Source organism: Aotus nancymaae, unplaced genomic scaffold (assembly GCF_030222135.1).
Source record: "Aotus nancymaae isolate 86718 unplaced genomic scaffold, 86718_ANA_hifiasm-v0.15.2.pri h1tg000077l, whole genome shotgun sequence".
NCBI lineage: Eukaryota > Metazoa > Chordata > Mammalia > Primates > Aotidae > Aotus > Aotus nancymaae.
In genome coordinates this window covers 11,887,472-11,904,605 of record NW_026988492.1, presented here as the reverse complement: position 1 = coordinate 11,904,605, position 17,134 = coordinate 11,887,472, and the positions used below count along the sequence as shown (strand labels likewise).

Below are 17,134 nucleotides of genomic sequence, written 5' to 3'. Positions count from 1 at the left end.
CAATAAAACATATGCAGATACATATGAAAACATTTGTAATGGGAACTGGCTCACATGATTGTGGAGGCTGAAAAATCCCACAATAATGCCATGTGCAAGCAGGAGAACAAGGAAAGCCGGGGATGTAATTCAGTCTTGTCCTAAGGCCAGAGAACCAAAGCTACTATAAAGTCCTAGAGTCCAAAGGCCTGAGAACAGGAGCTCTAATGTCTTAGGGCAAGAGAAGATAGGTGTCCCAGCCGAAAAAAGAGAGAGGATTTTTCCTTTTTATACCGTTCTGTTCTACTCAAGCCCTGAGCAGATTGGATATTGCCCACACACATTGGTGAGCGCACATCTTCACTCAGTCGAGAGATTCAAATGTTAATCTCTTCCAGAAACACCCTTGCAGACACACCCAGAAATGTTTTAGTAGCTATCTGTGCATCCCTTAGCTCAGTCACTTTGGCACATAAAATTAATGTGATGACATCTATAGACAATTCTACTGAATCTACAAAAAGGGGCTAGAACTAATTAATTATGCAAGGAAGCATTTACTGAGTGCCTGTTACATGACCGGCATTGTGCTAGGCACCAGGGGTATGAGAGAACAGGGCAAAAAAGGGTATCTTCATGATGGAGAGTTATCATGGCATAGGCAAGCAAAACACAGATGTTGTCAAGTGATATGACAAAAATACAACAGGATAAAGAGAGGTAAGAAACACTTGGATGCGGTAACAGCAGTAGATAGGGTGATTGCGGGGGACTGCTCCAAGGAGGGGCAGTGTGAGCTCAGAACTGAAGATAAGATGAAGCCAGCTTCGGAAACAGGAAGGGAGAGGAGGAAGTGTCCGGGATGCCTGTGCTGTAAGTTCATTCTGAGGGAAATACCAGCGGAAGCCAAGAGTAATGTGAAAGGCAAATGGCAAATAAGAAATTGGAATGGCACAGGGCAGAATGCTGCTGAGATCAATGATATCCATGTGTGGTTTTTGTTTTACGTGTGACGTCAGGTGAGGAAAATAAAACAACCCTCCTTGAACTTGGAGCTGTGGAACCTTTAACTAAACTACTCACCCACGAAGACAAAATTGTAAGAAGAAATGCTACTATGATATTTGGAATCCTGGCTTCTAATAGTAAGTAGCAACTTTAAAAAATCATCAAATAATCCCATGTAACACATTATCATTCTTTTAAATTTAACATTAAAGAATTTGTTTCAGTTTTATTTAAACTGACTTTAATGTTCACAAAAACATGACATCAGTTTAATGCAGCAAATGTGTGATTTCACATTTTAAGGGATAATTTTAAAACAGGAAAATATATGCAAGCACATCCATGCAAAAACTCCTCTCAGGGTTGGTGATGTAGTCCTACAAGCTGAGAAAGCAATCATCTTCTCTTAAAATGAAAATCATTTTTTCTTGAGTTAGTGTGATGTAATTTGCCTGCCTATATGTATGTTACATTTCAGATGTATTTCATAGCGAACAAAACCTAAAGAGCTTTGATAAACTGATTTTGAAACTGCAAACTATATTTTGCAAAAGAGAAATTTAAATGTGCATTTACCAAGGTAGGTGGATCACCTGAGGTCAGGAATTTGCGACCTGCCTGGCCAACATGGTGAAACCCCATCTCTACTAAAAATACAAAAATTAGCCAGGCATAGTGGTGTGTGCCTGTAGTCCCAGCTACTCAGGAGGCTGAGGCAGGAGAATCACTTGAACCTGGGAGGTGGAGGTTGCAGTGAGCTGAGATCATGCCACTGCACTCCAGCCTGGACAACAGAGTGAGACTGTGTCTCAAAAAAATAAATTAAAAAAAGTGCATTTACTTCTTAAATCAGACCTATTGCTTGGAATATTATGTCACATAATTAATATTATATTAATATATAGTATATAACATGTAATATTAATCATATATGTACATAATTAACATTACTATGTGATTAATAATACAATTAATATCAGTTATGTTATATCATAATATTGTATAATTATATTAATATACAATATATAATACTAAAGAACATATTAATTTAATAATGTGATTGTATAATATTAGTTAAAAGATGCTATTATGTCCATTAGAATATCAGTTTGACCAAAACCAAGCCAATAAAGGCAGTCTCTGACTTACAAACAGGGTATATTTTCCTTGTCATTTTCTAGTGGTAGTTTTTGAGACATCCACCAAAACGCTGTAACTTACAGTTTTTGTTTTTTTTTGAGACAGAGTCTTGCTCTGTTGCCCAGGCTGGAGTGCAGTGGTATAATCTCAGCTCACTGCAATTTCTGCCTCCCGGATTCAAGCAATTCTCCTGCCTCAGTCTCCTGAGTAGCTGGGATTACAGGCACACACCACCATGCATGGTTAATTTTTGTATTTTTTTAGTGGAGATGGGGTTTCACCATGTTGACCCCGCTGGTCTCGAACTCCTGACCTCGTGATCCATCCATCTCGGCCTCCCATAGTGCTGGGATTACAGGCATGAGCCACTGTGCCCCGCCTAACTCATAATAAATTTTAAATGACACTCTTAGTAGAGACTGAATTCTAACATGAAACTTAGGCTGCTATGAATAAACACGTGCCTATCATGGCACATGGGTAAAACCAAACTTTCACCCTCTTACGATAATCTCAGCAAAACACAAGCACGGATTCTTTCCTCGTCTTCCTGCCTACCCTGCACCCTCTTTTCCCTGGATCTGGTGTGATGACAGTGAGGCCTCCTTATTCCATGTCCAGCAGGGACTGTCGTATGAGTGTGTTCAGGGACAGTTATGAGTGGAAGTTGGGAAGAGAAGTGGAAGGGCGGTTTTGTGTGGCATCTGTGCCATTACAGCCTCAGCTACAGAGACTGTTTGCGGGCAGCTGCGGTGATAGAAGCTGTTGGGGCTCTGTGTGTCCTTAGTGGAAGGCTGTGACTTTTCGAGCTCTGATGGTGGCTGTGCCGTAAAGCAGAGGCTTGGGAGTGTTTCCAGAGATGGCAGCAGAATGAGGACAGTCAAGGTGGAGTGCATGTCCCACCAATTCGACTATCATAATAATAGTAGCTAACACATAGCCCTGACAAGGGGTCAGGCACTATACTAAGTGCTATTGATATACTAAATCATTTAATCCTAACAGCTTTGTGAGGTAGGTACTATTATTATTCCCTTTACATCTGAGGCAACAGAGGCACAGAGAAGGGAAATAAGGCAGTAATCAATTGAATTATGGACCTTCCTAAATTTATCACAAGGATACCCGTGTAATAATTCTATATCAGTGTCATATTGAATGCTTAACCAAAAACAAAAAAAGGAAAATTATAACCTAAAAAAATGAAAAATTTTTTGATTTCTTATGTTTTATTCTATTTCCAAACCATGGGAATTTGAGAAACAAAAATATTTTGTGGCCAGGCATGGTGGCTCATGCCTGTAATCCCAGCACTTTGGGAGGCTGAGGTGGGAGGATTGCTTGAGCCCAGGAGATTGAGTCTGCAGTGAGCCATGATCACACCACTGCACTCCAGCCTGAGTGACAGCGAAACCCCGTCTCCAAACAAAAACACACAAACACAAACTTTGTAATACCTCTTATGCAACTCCTTCTTTTAAAAGTAGGAAAGATACCTCAAAGCATTAGTTTATTTGCCCAAAGTCATGCAGGCGGTTAGCAATGGAACTGAGGTTAGAGCACAGCACATAGGCATACCTGTCTAGCTTTAATTAGGCTGACAAAAATAGTATAAAAATGTACTTTATGAAAGTCAATATACTTACTTTTAAGCATTTTTGTCATTTCTAATAATCAAATTGAATGTAAGCAACCAAGATGTATTAATTGAAATAGGCTGGGTAATTCTTATTTGCACTCTGTACAAGATTAAAATCAAAATTTAAAAATACCCTCCCAGCAACACACATAAAAAGATTACTAATACATAATAAATAAATGTAGGGCACAGTAACTCAACTCTTCAGATATGTGTTCCAGGCACATTCTGCACTTTCATGGTTATTGTTTCTAGTGTTTTAGAAGGAAGTACAGCTCATGATTGAGGAGTACAGGCAGGCTAGAGAATGTGTGCGGTTAGCCCCACTTGAGCATGAAACCTGCCCCACCACTCGCTGTGAGGTTTTGAGCCTCAATTTCCTTATTTGTAAAATCAGATAATGATATTACCTGTCTCATAAGGGACTGTTCAGTAGATATTGCCATTATAGTTATTATTATTTTGAGACAGGGTCTCACTCTGTTGCCCAGGCTGGAGTGCAGTGGCGTGATCTTGGCTCATTGCAACCTCTACCTTCCAGCTTCAAGTGATTCTCCTGCCTCAGCTTCCTAAGTAGATGGGATTACAGGTGCATGCCACCACACCTGGCTAATTTTTGTATTTTTAGTAGAGTTGAGGTTTCACCATGTTGACCAGGCTGGTCTCGAACTCCTGACCTCAAGTGATTCACCTGCCTTGGCCTCCCAAGGTGCTGGGATTACAGGCATAAACCACGGCACCCAGTCTATTATTATTAATAATAAACATAAATATTCTGTTTCTTCCTTTGTAGACGATGTTAAAAAATTGTTAAGGGAGTTAGACGTCATGAATTCTGTCATTGCTCAGCTCGCTCCAGAAGGTAACTTTGCATTCTATGTCTGTTTTAAAAAATGGAAATTTTTTTACGCTTGATTAAACTATATATTGAAAATCACTCATGAAATATTGTTATTAAAATCTCTCAAACCACAGGTCAATTTTGAGTTTGTAAAAAAGGTGAGCCGTAAGCAACATACAATTCGTGGAGCTTTGGTTTCCAAGGCATATTTTAAGGTAGTGGTTGAATAATAAGCAGTTGGCATACTTGTGTTATTTATTTTTGATACACAGAAGAAGTAGTTATCCATGAGTTTGCTAGTCTCTGTCTAGCAAACATGTCTGCAGAGTACACCAGTAAAGTGCAAATATTTGAACATGGGGGATTAGAGCCACTCATCAGACTACTGAGTAGCCCAGACCCAGATGTAAAGAAGAATTCTATGGAATGCATTTACAACTTGGTGCAGGTAAGATTAATTTCTAAAAAGTATTCTGACGAAAGCTGATTTTAGATTTTCCCATTAAAAATAGAAAAAAAGCTTTTAAAAACTCACCAGTTTTGCATCATTAGATATTCTTGTTACTGGTTAGTATTTATTATTCCGAGAAAAAATAATGGAAGTGCAGTGTAGATCTTTCAGTTTTCACATTTGATAAGTCTTTGTCTCCCATGAAAAAGTATTTGGAAATGTATTTCTATTTTTAAAGAATAGAATGGCATGCTTCTTCTGAAACAGGAAATCTAATATGTGGAACCTGGGCAGTTACTATTGATTGAACCCTGGTGCTCTGAGCATATTGGATGTTAATATATACCCTATTCAATGTACTGAGATGTTGATTTAGGCTTATTTGTTGCTAAAAATCTGATAATTTGAGTATGCAGAACAGAATTCATTATCCACAATAGTAAGATAGACGCTACCTCACTGTGATGCTTTCCTTTGTAATGGAAGGAAACTGCCAACCTTCCCCTCCCCTACAGTCCTGTCCTTTGCACCTCGGCTCCAGGAACATGGAACACACACACACCCTCATGCACACAGCAGGTCAGCTTCCTGACACTTTGAACAGCCTTCTCTGCTGCTTAGATTCCTTAACAATTAGCATGCACATGTGATTAGCTTTAGATCAGCTGAAAATGGAAAGACACAAATTTTAAATGGCCATTAAGAGAGTAGGAAATACCAAAATGAGAGTGAAGAGGAGGATTAATGGAGAGGCAACATATCCAGGCAGAGAGACACAAATGGGCTCATATCAAAAGGCAGCAAAAGCAAAATTCCTGACCCAGCATGCCTTTGCTACTCACTGGTTTCACCCTCACTCCTCCCTCCCTAAAAGGCACCCTCAACAGGAAGCTTAGCCCCTCTTTTCCCTTCTCCAGTCACCTCGGCTTTACCTCCTTTGATTAGTATTTCTCTAAGTGTGTTTGTGTTTTAAATCCCAAGACTCCTTAGAGCAATATTTCCCTATTGTTTTAATCAAGCAGAAATGAAAATAATCACCTCCACAATTCTCAACAGCAGTACCAGCTAAAAACTGTGTATTAGTTTCCTAGGGCTGCTGTAACAAAGAACTACAAACTAGGTGGCTTCAAACTAGACACAGTCACAGTTCTGGAGGCCAGAAGTCCAAAATCAAGGTGTCAGTAGGGCCACGCCCCCACCAAGACCAGATCAAATCCTTCCTTTCCTCTTCCCAGCTTCAGGTGGCGGCCATCCATCAAAGGATGGAGAAAGTCCCTTGGCTTATGGCTGCATCCCAGTAAGCTCTCCCTCTGTCATTTTTTTCTCCTAAGGACACCAATTGTACAAGGACACCACTAAGGGCCCACTTTACTCCAGAATGACCTCATCATAACTAATTACATCTCCAGTGACCCTGTTTTCAATAAGGTCACATTAACAAGTACTGGGGTTAGGACTTCAACATATATTTTGGGGGGACACAATTCAACCCATGAAAAAAAGCAACCTACAATTTTGTGTCTAAAGGAAGCTCCATATTAAAGATCAATAAAAGGATGGACAGGGGAAAGCTCAGCTTTAATTGGAGCCTTTTCACCTTTAGTGCCATTTTATATTTATCATGTTTTGATTAAAAGTGTCATGTCTTAATAGAGTTTGGGAGCTTTCCATGGCTTCGTGGCTTGTTTTCTTAACCACCCACTTTTTCACTCACCAGAATCATAGACATACAGGCACAACAACTGTCAAGATTATAATGACCCCTTGATTGTGTAAATGTCTTAAATAAAGGTCGTGTATCTGAATAAAGCTGCTGTAAATTTGCATGCAGAGGGCCTGTCAACAGTGCTGCATGCTAATAGGTATTCCATAAACAGTCCATTTGATTGAGATAAGAAATCAATGCCATAATTTCATTTTATTAATTACTATTTAAAGAAGTATATCCAAGTGTGAAAAGAATTTCATTATGCATAGATTTTATAATGCTGTTTAATTGAAATTTGCTGAATAATAGATACTACAAAAGTCATAGATGTTTATTTTCTGTTGTAAATAATGTGTACGTATTACAGTTAAATATTTTGGTGATGTCAATTGAAAGATTTCTCATTTTTGAGTTATTTTGGAAAGGAATTTGGAATAAAAGATGAGAAAATTATAACTTACGTTCTTGTGTTAGAAAACAGAATTTCTCCATTCTTGAGAATGTATTTTGCTTACAAATTTATTATTTTGATCATTTGTATTTTGTGGCAGGATTTTCAGTGTCGAACTACACTTCAAGAACTAAATGCAATACCTCCTATCTTAGATCTCTTGAAGTCAGAATATCCAATTATTCAGTTGTTGGCTCTCAAAACCTTAGGTGTTATTACAAATGATAAAGAGTCTCGAGCAATGCTAAGAGACCATCAAGGATTGGACCATCTTATTAAGATCCTAGAAACTAAGGTATTTAGTTTCGTTCATTTGATTCTCTATTAGGAAATGTATCTCTCCCAAATGTTCAAAAATGAAATTTTATTCTATTTAACACGTATTAAGTGTAATGGATTAATTTGCTTATTGCTACAGAAAGTTTATTGGTCTGCTTAAATCAGGCTAATTGTCGAGGCCAATTTAAACTAATTTTAAAAGTCTTCTGGTTTAGCAGACTTAAGATGCTTGAATTCTTGTCTATTATCTTCCTCTTGATTTCCTGAAACATCTGGGGTGAGTCTTTTAACCTGCATTATGGTTTTCTCTAGGATAAAGCAAGAAGCATAATTTTCCTCCCAGACACATACATTTTGATAATACTGGAGCTAAATGTCCATAGTTGCTAGTAAGCGCCTTAGGAATTAATTAAACTTTAAGAATACTTGTGCCTTCTAGGATCTCCTGGTTACAAAACCGCATCTAGCAGTTTGTTGAATACCATTTAATTGACTTGAGTAATTCAGATAGCTTCCAAACATGTCCAGTGTCTTTTGCCACTAACTCTTTATTGAAATAGTAATAAACAGATTTCAGATCCAGTGCCCCTACTTTAATCTCATGAGGACTCACTGTCATGAGAACAGCATGAAGGAACTGCCTTGATGATTCAGTCACCTCCCATCAGGTCCCTCCCTTGACACATGGGGATTATGTTACTTAATTTGCCCTGGGGATGGCAATTTGAGATGAGATTTGGGTGGAGACACAGAGCCGAACCCATACCAGTGGGTTTGTGTTGGAGGGTGGGTGGGTAGTTGTTTTAAAGAATTGGCTCACGTACTTTTGGAGGCTTGGCAAGTCCAAAATCCACAGGTTAGGCAAGTAGGCTAAAGACTCAGAAGAGTGTGTAGTCTTGAGTCCAGGGGTGGTCTGCTGGCAGGATTCCCTCTGTGGCCAGGTAGATCAATCCTTTTCTATTAAGGCGTTCAAATGATTAGGAAAGGCCCACTCACATCATGGAGGGTAATCTACTTTACTCAAAGTCTACAGTTACATATTAATCTCATGAAAAAATACTTTCACAGAAACATCTAGAATATATGACCAAATATCTGGGTACTGTGGCCTAGACAAAAATTCATCATCAAGTTCCCTCCTTGTCAAATTGGCACCAATATACATCTTCAATCATACTTGATCTTCAAATTAAGACAATGATGAGATCATACTTTCACCTAACATGATACAACTATCCCATATACAACCAAATATTTCCCAGTGCTTACCCCAGAAGAGGATGCAGAATCCTTAGGTGATGTTTACCCTTCCTCGACCCAGAAATTCAGGCTATAGAAGAAATGACACCATATGGTAGACACCGATTCAGAGCATATACAGCGTTCTGGAGAACCTTGCTCCGGCCCTGAAGGTCTTGCCACCTCACTGGTGCTGTAACTAGTCTTTAAAAGGCCATTCTATCAAGCCAGCTGCTTAAGGATGGTGGGAACATGGTCAAACCAGTGAATTCCATGAACATTGGCCACAATGTATTTGCTGTGAAGTGAGTTCCTTCCATTCATGATGGATTATCCCTTCTGAGCATTTCTCAGTTTTGGGATTTCCCCTTTACATTTCTAGCTATTTAGGTAACTGAAGTTTTCCATAGCTGTGGGGATTCAGTAGATTTCCTCAGGCAAGATAGCCACAAACTCACATTTCCCTCTTACAGTCACAAATTATTTTAAAGTATCTATTTTCATCAGTTTCGGTCTTGCTTTTTCAAAAAATGTTTACTCCAGATTTCAAAATTGTTTTTGGTGGAAGACTATATGAGCAACTTCACTGGCTACCATTTTTGGAAGTTTTCTTCCTAGCCTTACATTTTATCCATAAAACATTTTGGAGTAAGGGAAAGGAGAAAAGACAGGGCACATAGCCAGGAAGGGTGATGTTACTTTGATAAGCAGAACTCCTGTTCCCTGGGGCCTCTGTCACAACAGAATTAATTACATTGTGTTCTGACTGACTTTATTTCCTCTTGTAGTGAAATATGGGAAGTGTACATTTCTTTTAGTACAACCTTCTAAAGCTGCATTTGCTTTTATTATTAGGAATTGAATGACCTTCATATAGAAGCACTTGCAGTGATAGCCAACTGCCTCGAAGACATGGATACTATAGTACAGATTCAGCAGACAGGGGGTCTTAAAAAACTCCTGTCATTTGCAGAAAACTCTACAATTCCTGATATTCAGAAGAATGCAGCCAAAGCCATTACTAAAGCAGCTTATGATCGTATGTCTTATTGTATTTTACTTTATTTATTTGGAGACCAGGTCTCACTCTATCTCTCAGGCTGGAGTGCAGTGGCATCATCACAGCTCACTGCAGCCTCAACCTCTCCGGGCTCAACTGATCCTTCCACCTCAGCCTTCCTAGTAGCTGAGACTATAGGTGTGCACCACCATGCCTGGCTAATTTTTGTATTTTTATGTAGAGACAGGGTTTTGCTATGTTGCCCAAGCTAGTCTAGAACTCCTGGGCTCAAGCAATTTGCCCACCTTGACAGTCACAGGCATAAGCCACCATACCCTAAAATGTCTTATTTTATATAAACTAAGCACATGTAATTCCTCTTGTAGTCTTAATTTTGATTAGTACTAACAAACACTAGAGTATTTGTCTGCTTTTTAAAAAACAATTTGAGGCTGGGCGCAGTGGCTCACACCTGTAATCCCAGCACTTTGGGAGACCAAGGCAGGTGCATCACCTGAGGTCAGGGGTTCAAGACCAGCCTGACCAACATGGTGAAACCCCCTCTCTACTAAAAATACAAAATCAGCCAAGTGTGGTGGCGCATGCCTGTAATCCCAGCTACTTGGGAGGCTGAGGCAGGAGAATCATTTGAACCTGGGAGGCAGAGGTTGTAGTGAGCCGAGATTGCGCAACTGCACTCCAGCCTGGGCAACAAGAGGAAAATTTCGTCTCAAAAAAAAAAAAAAATGAGAATAGTGCTATATTTACTACTTAAGGCCAAATTCATCTCACTTCCAATGAATTAAAGTAGAGATTTGTCAAGGATATGAAGAATGCAATATGATTTCATTATCATCCTGTTTTTTAAAAAACAATTCATTTCTATATTAAGTTCTAAGCCTTCATTTTGCTTGAATTTGGAATTATATAGAATGTATGCATTGTTTGTGAACCTGAAAGCATTTTTCGAAGAAATTCACATTCACAATAATATCTATAAAGTAATTTTTAAGTTTCAGCTGGAGTCTAGTAGTACCACGTTATATAACTGTGAAAAGTAATATGCTCATACTATATACATAATAGTATTTGCATTTCAGTGACAAGTTATGTTGACATAAATCTGTAAAATATGAGAGATTAATTACATCACAAGCACAGAAGATGAAATCATAGTTTTAATTTATGTATATTTGGAGTCTTATTTAATAAAAGATGTGATTTTATTTTTCCCCTTCTGCACCACTACTGTTATAAATGATGACAGCATTGACTGTTTTAAGTGATTTATATTCTAAACACATATACTCACATCTGTATATCTATCTACCTGTCTACCTGTGTATATACTATGGGAGACACTTCCTTTTCAGCACACACCGGATTTCCTCAAGACAAAGCTTTAACTCAGTAAGCAGGATTTCACTATCCAGTATGTAGTGTATATAGAGGGGCCTCATGAGTTACATTATAAATTCCTATTTGAGAGACTGGTTGTGAAATCAAGGTTTTTTAATATTGGCAAAAGACAGTGTCTCCAGTATTCTATCAACTGGAACTTATATATTACAATAGCTGGTCAGTTTTATTTTCCTTGTATCCCAGTCCTTCTTAGCTAATTGAAACCCAAAGAGAAGTAAAATGCTAAGACATGGACAATGTCAATCCTAAAATGTTTGAGTATCTCCGCGTCTGTCTGGAGAGTATTACATGTATCAAATGTGGCTGGGTCATTCTAAGTCTGTTCTAACTCATTTTGAGTTGGTGAGTTTGATGACCCATTATATGCCACAGTACTGAAAAGCACACTGGACAGAGCTGCTGGTACTGGAGTTCCACTATTGGCATTGCAATGACCCACTGGTGTGATTTTGAGTGAACTACAGCCTTTCCAGAACAATGTATAAATTCATTTGCTCATGATTTATTATTAAGTCCTCACCCAAAACAGAAAAGTCTTACCCAGAACAGAAAAGTAAACAATCACAACGCAGTGTTCAAAGTGATTAATGATGGAAACACAGGATCACCCAGGAAGGCTCCCAGCACAGACCTGGATCAGATAAATCTTCCTGGAATCAGTGATTTACAAGCTAGGACCTAGAATAAGTAAGAGAAACTGACTGGTCAAAGAAGGTTCAGCTGGGATGGAGGAGGATAAGTCATTCTCTGAGAAGGAACAATGTGTATAAAGGCCAGAGGAGGGGCAACATGGTAAGTTCCAGAACTAAAGGCTTTCAGCACGGCTAATGACCAGAATGTCACAGAACACTGAGCGCTCAGGCTGCAGACACAGTGAGAAGTCCAGTGCTCATTGACATTATAAGCCTAGTTAAGGACTTTGGACTTTATTTTAATGCCAACAAAGAGCCATTGAAGTTACTCAGAGAAGGGAGGAAACCTCACAGATTTTCACTATTTAAAGAAAGAGAACTATTGCAAAGTGGAGAAAAGATTGGAAGTGTTTAGGACCAGACACAGAAGACCAATAGGGTGGTTGCTGTAGTAATCTAGGTGAGCTGTGAAGGTGTCCTGAAACAGAGATGTGGTGGTCAGGATGGGCTCAAGGTACTCTGGAAGGAGAACCACCAGCACATGTGTGAGCATTTGTTGAATGACTATGTTGGTTGATAGAGGAAGAAGGCAATATGAAGCATGAGGCCAGGTTTCTGGCTTAGACAGCTGGTAATAAAATGGTGCCACTAGCAGAAATGGAGAGCTCAAGAAGGGGAGCAGTTTTGCTTGAAGAAAAGGAAATCAATTCCATTCTTGCTTTTTAAATTGTGGTGAAACAACTTCATTTTTAAGTGTACAGTTCAGTGGCATTAAATGTATTCACATTTTTGTGGTGCTGTCCATCCACCAAAATCTTTGCATCTAGCAAAACTAAAAGTACACCAATTAAACAGTAATTCCCACTTCTTCACACACACTCCTAGCAACCACCATTCTACCTTCTATGAATTTCATGACCCTAGATCCTTCACATACATGGAATCATACAGTATTTGTGCTTTTGCAAATGCATAGCACTTAGCATGATGTCCTCAAGGTTCATTCATGTTGTAGCATGTGTCAGAATTTCCTTCCTTCCTAAAGCCAAAGAATATTCCGTTGTCTGTATAGACTACGTTTTGTTTATCCTTTTAACCATGGATGGACAGTTGGGTTGCGTCTGCCTTTTGGTTAATGTGAATGATGCTGCTAAGAATGTGGGTATACAGATATCTCTTTGAGTCCCTGGTTTCAATTATTTTGGGTATATGCCTAGAAGTGGAATTACTGAATCATATGGTAATTATATTTTTAATTCTAATTTTAATCTTTTTTGAGACAGAGTCTCACTCTGTCACCCAGGCTGGAGTGCAGTGGTACAATCTTGGCTCATTGCAACCTCCACCTCCCTGGTTCAAGCCATTCTCCTGCCTCAGACTCTTGCATAGCTGGGACTACAGGCACGCACCACCATGCCTGGTTAATTTTTGTATTTTTAGTAAAGACGGGGTTTCACCATGTTAGCCAGGCTGGTCTTGAATTCCTGACCTCAGGCAGTCTGCCCGCCTTGCCCTCCCAAAGTGCTGGGATTACAGACGTGAGCCACCACTCCTGGCCCAAAGCCTCTCTTTAAGCAATTACTTTGTCATTACATTCAATTTTAACTACATTTATCATTTAGAGTTATATGCATGTTGAGTCTGTTTCAGTGTGTGCTGTCAATTTCTCCTAGTTAAGCTTATCTGTCCTTATTTTATTTTTGATTCATTTCTAAAATTAACCAGAGTTTATTTTTTCAGTTAAAAAAATTTTTTTAAGGCATATCCAATAGCGATGTGCTTTGAGACCTTACCTGTGAATAGGTTTTCGGCCTTCAAACATATATGACCATTTAACTGGGTTTGGAATTGTTGCATAATATTTCTCCTTAAGTATCTACGAAGCTTGCTTTTGTAGAGTTCAAGCCTGATTTCCATTATCTTGCATATGTGACTTTTTTCCTGTATTAAGGTAGAATTTTTTATTCTGAGTTTGAAAATTTTGCCAAAATGTGTCTAAGTCCCCTTCTCCACTGTCTTTACTACACAGGCAGCTTTTGATCTCCAGAGTCATGGTTTTTTCCCTCAATTCAGGAAGCTAGTGTTTTCTAATAAACTTTGGATTCTTGTTTTTGTTTCATTTAATTTTTCCCCATGAATACTTATTTTTAGACCATCTCTGTTCTCCTTCTTTCTATGCAGTGTTTCATAATTTCAGTTTTTAATACTCATCATGGAATGCAGAGGACTCTGCCTGGGCCTGGTTTTAATAAATAGAGGAAGCCTACAGGGTGCCCTTTGCCTGTTTTCCCATCAATTGAGAGGACAATGTACTCCTGTAGCCCAATTTTGGATGACAAGGAGACTTTCCTGTGATGTGGCATTGCAACGCCAGAGTTCCACCTTCTCCCGCTCTCAATGGTTTATGTAACAACAGGAAGGTGATATAAGTTCAGAGCTTTCTGGAGGCCCTTCACTGTTTGTGGCCTGGGTTACTTGTGGAAATTTCTTTCTTCCTCTCTTGCCCTTCCCCCAGGGTCCTCTTTTGCTCCTTTTTCTCCTCAATCATCCTCTTTGACAGATCAGTCCATTTAAAACAGCCCCATGTCTTCATGTCACCTCCATCATGTCACCTGCTGCACCTGACTTCCGTTTCCAAAGTTCTGCCAAAATAATCTTTGTAGAATTTGACATTGACCTCTCAGCTCCTAAATCCTGCAGAGGCATTTTCAGCCCTTTTTAACTTGACCTCTGGGTGGGAGTCCACACCGTTGATTTCCCCCTCCTCCTCTAAACTCTTTTATCCCTCGGTTTCCAAAACACCCCTCTCTCCTGATTGTTCTCCTAATTACCAGACCAACCTTCACCTTTACCGCTTTCCTCAGCTTATTTCAATACTAAACTTGCCTTCCTGCCTTCTGTCTTGTTCTCTCGAAAATCTTCCTGAGCACTCTCACTTATGACTAATGTCTCAGCTGCCTCCTTATTTGCTTATGAATCCCAAATCTGTTTCTAATTCTGACCTGTCTTCTAAATTCCTGCCTGTCTTCCTGACGGCTTCCAAGCACATCCAACTGCACTGCCCACACTTTACTTTGGAGAGTGTTAAGTTTTTTTGAGAATCTGAACAAAGAGTAACCTTCTGAAAATGTACAAATACACTACATTCTGCATATAATTGCAGAGAGTTCATAGACTGCCTGAAGCCCACCTATGTCTTCTGAAGTCATGGACCCCAGGTTAATAACTCTTGAGCTAAAATAAGCAGGATCAAGTCCAGATGGCCTCACCTGGCATTAGAGATTCGTCTATTTCACACAAGTGCACGGCCATTAGTTATCAATTTGTTCTTCCTCATATACTCCCCCTTGTGCTCTGGATTGTATAACTTTGTTAGACCATCATTTTGAACTCATTTGCTCTGGTTTGGGCCTCTTGTCTGGATTCTGGTTTGGGAAATACCGTTTTGACCTATTCATATCTATGTTCTTCCAATGGCTTGATTTAGAGGAAAAATCAAATTTTCTAATTCTGTTAATTTTTAAGGTGTCAGTAAAATAACTCGTTTCTCTTTCTGTCCTTAAGAAATTAAAGAACCTGCTTCCTTGGGCTTTAACCTGGTATAGCCCACACTGCTCCACATATGCTACCAGTTTTCTCACACCAGATCTTCACCTGTCCCCGCTATGGTAGATTAAAGCAGCACCCTGTGCATGAACTAAAGTAACCCGATCCTCATTGGAGCACCAAGCAAGCACAGCACAAAAGTTAACTCCCATTGCTGAGCAGATCCTCCATTGTCCAGATGGTGGAGACTTATATCTACCTTAACATCATTCAATCAACAGCCCGTCTGTATTACGGTAGGGCTCTTTCACCATGACCTTGCAGGTTTCCTCAATTACTGTGAAAACTTACATTTTATAATTCAACTTATTCAACTGGTAATCTTCCTCCATCCCTTCTGACATAGCCTCCTTTCTTTTTAAATTGTTTTCATCTGTGGCAACTTTACAAAAACTGAAAAAGCATGCCAGGTGTTTTGTCAATTTCAGTGAATGCAGAGGTGGTTTAATTTTCTTATAGCCTAGGAGGTATCTGGTCTGAAAGCCTGATTCTTGGAACCTCTAGAAAGGTAGATGATTCCACAAAGATTCAAACTTTCTCTCTGTTCACATATCCCAATATATTATTATGAGTGAACGCTCTTCTGATTGGAAGTGCAGGGCTTTGAGAAAATCTCTCCATTCCAGATACAGAATTTCCCCTAAGGACTCTGATCTGCCTTAGCCATAGACATGTTCGGGCAGTACTGCCCACTTCTGACCAGAACACAATATTAAGGCAGAACTAACATCTTGGGGCCAGGGCTAGGAGATAGGTTGACATCTTTATCATTTGCCTGATTATTCTCCTCTATTTTTGTTGATTTATTTACCTCTTAACTCTTATTATCTGGCTAGAGCTACCATATCCACCTCTTCCTCCTGCATGGATTCTAGGTTCTGCCTTTTTCCCAGGTCCTACGTGTATTTTTTGGTAAATTAGTCTGTTCTCACCATGCTATGAAGAAATATCTCAGACTGCGGAATAGATAAAGGAAAAAAAAGTTTAATTGACTCACAGCTCTGCACGGCTGAGGGGGCCTCAGGAAACTTAGAATCGTGGCAGGGAAGCACCTTCTCACGGAGCGGCAGACGAGAAAATGAAAGCCCAGCAAACAGGGAAGCCCCTTATAAAGCCATCAGATCTCGTGAGAACTCACTCACTATCAGGAGAACAGGATGGGGGAAACTGCCCCCGTGATTCAATTATCTCCACCTGGTCTCTCTCACAACATGTGGGGATTATGAGAACTGCAATTCACAATGATATTTGTTTGGGGACACAGCCAAACCATATTATGTGTCTACTTCTTTGTATATCAACTCTTGCCTGCCTTGACCTCTATCTGCCAGACCCAGCCAGCTTAACCAGACGTGTCTTATTTTAAATTACAGTGGCAAACTCTAAAAACTTAACAATGGTTAAGAAAGCTATCTCCTAGTATTCCTGTATTGAAAGCATATAATCATGAAGAAGAGTAAAAAATGTCCCACAGTTAGAAAACTCCATTTATAAGTAGATTTTTTCAAATATTACTCCTTATACTGTTATTAAGAACAATGTAACTATCAATAGCAATTTATAACACTTATTTTTACTTACAATCATCAAAAGAATATTTTTGAGACAAGGTCATGCATTGTCATTGTATGTCAGAAATGCAGTTGAAACATCCAAACGCATAAACACACTTTCTTTGAGTTTTGTTTGTTGAGTAAAGTTTTAACATGCATCTCAACTGTGGAAAGCCCAAATCAAAT

General features: G+C 39.2%; 1 protein-coding gene across 3 annotated transcripts in view; it reads left to right on the top strand.

The window, feature by feature from the left end:
- ARMC3 (armadillo repeat containing 3) overlaps nucleotides 1–17,134 on the top strand; it is a 98,721-nt gene that overhangs the window by 23,607 nt on the left and 57,980 nt on the right. For 2 of the 3 annotated variants that reach the window (XM_064368439.1, XM_012450123.2), the window contains exons 4-8: nucleotides 999–1,124; nucleotides 4,560–4,628; nucleotides 4,880–5,055; nucleotides 7,318–7,512; nucleotides 9,591–9,774. In XM_064368439.1, the coding sequence (XP_064224509.1) occupies nucleotides 999–1,124; nucleotides 4,560–4,628; nucleotides 4,880–5,055; nucleotides 7,318–7,512; nucleotides 9,591–9,774 (750 nt within the window). The remainder of the gene's footprint in view (nucleotides 1–998; nucleotides 1,125–4,559; nucleotides 4,629–4,879; nucleotides 5,056–7,317; nucleotides 7,513–9,590; nucleotides 9,775–17,134) is intronic. The other variant, XM_064368440.1, reaches the window with a different exon arrangement.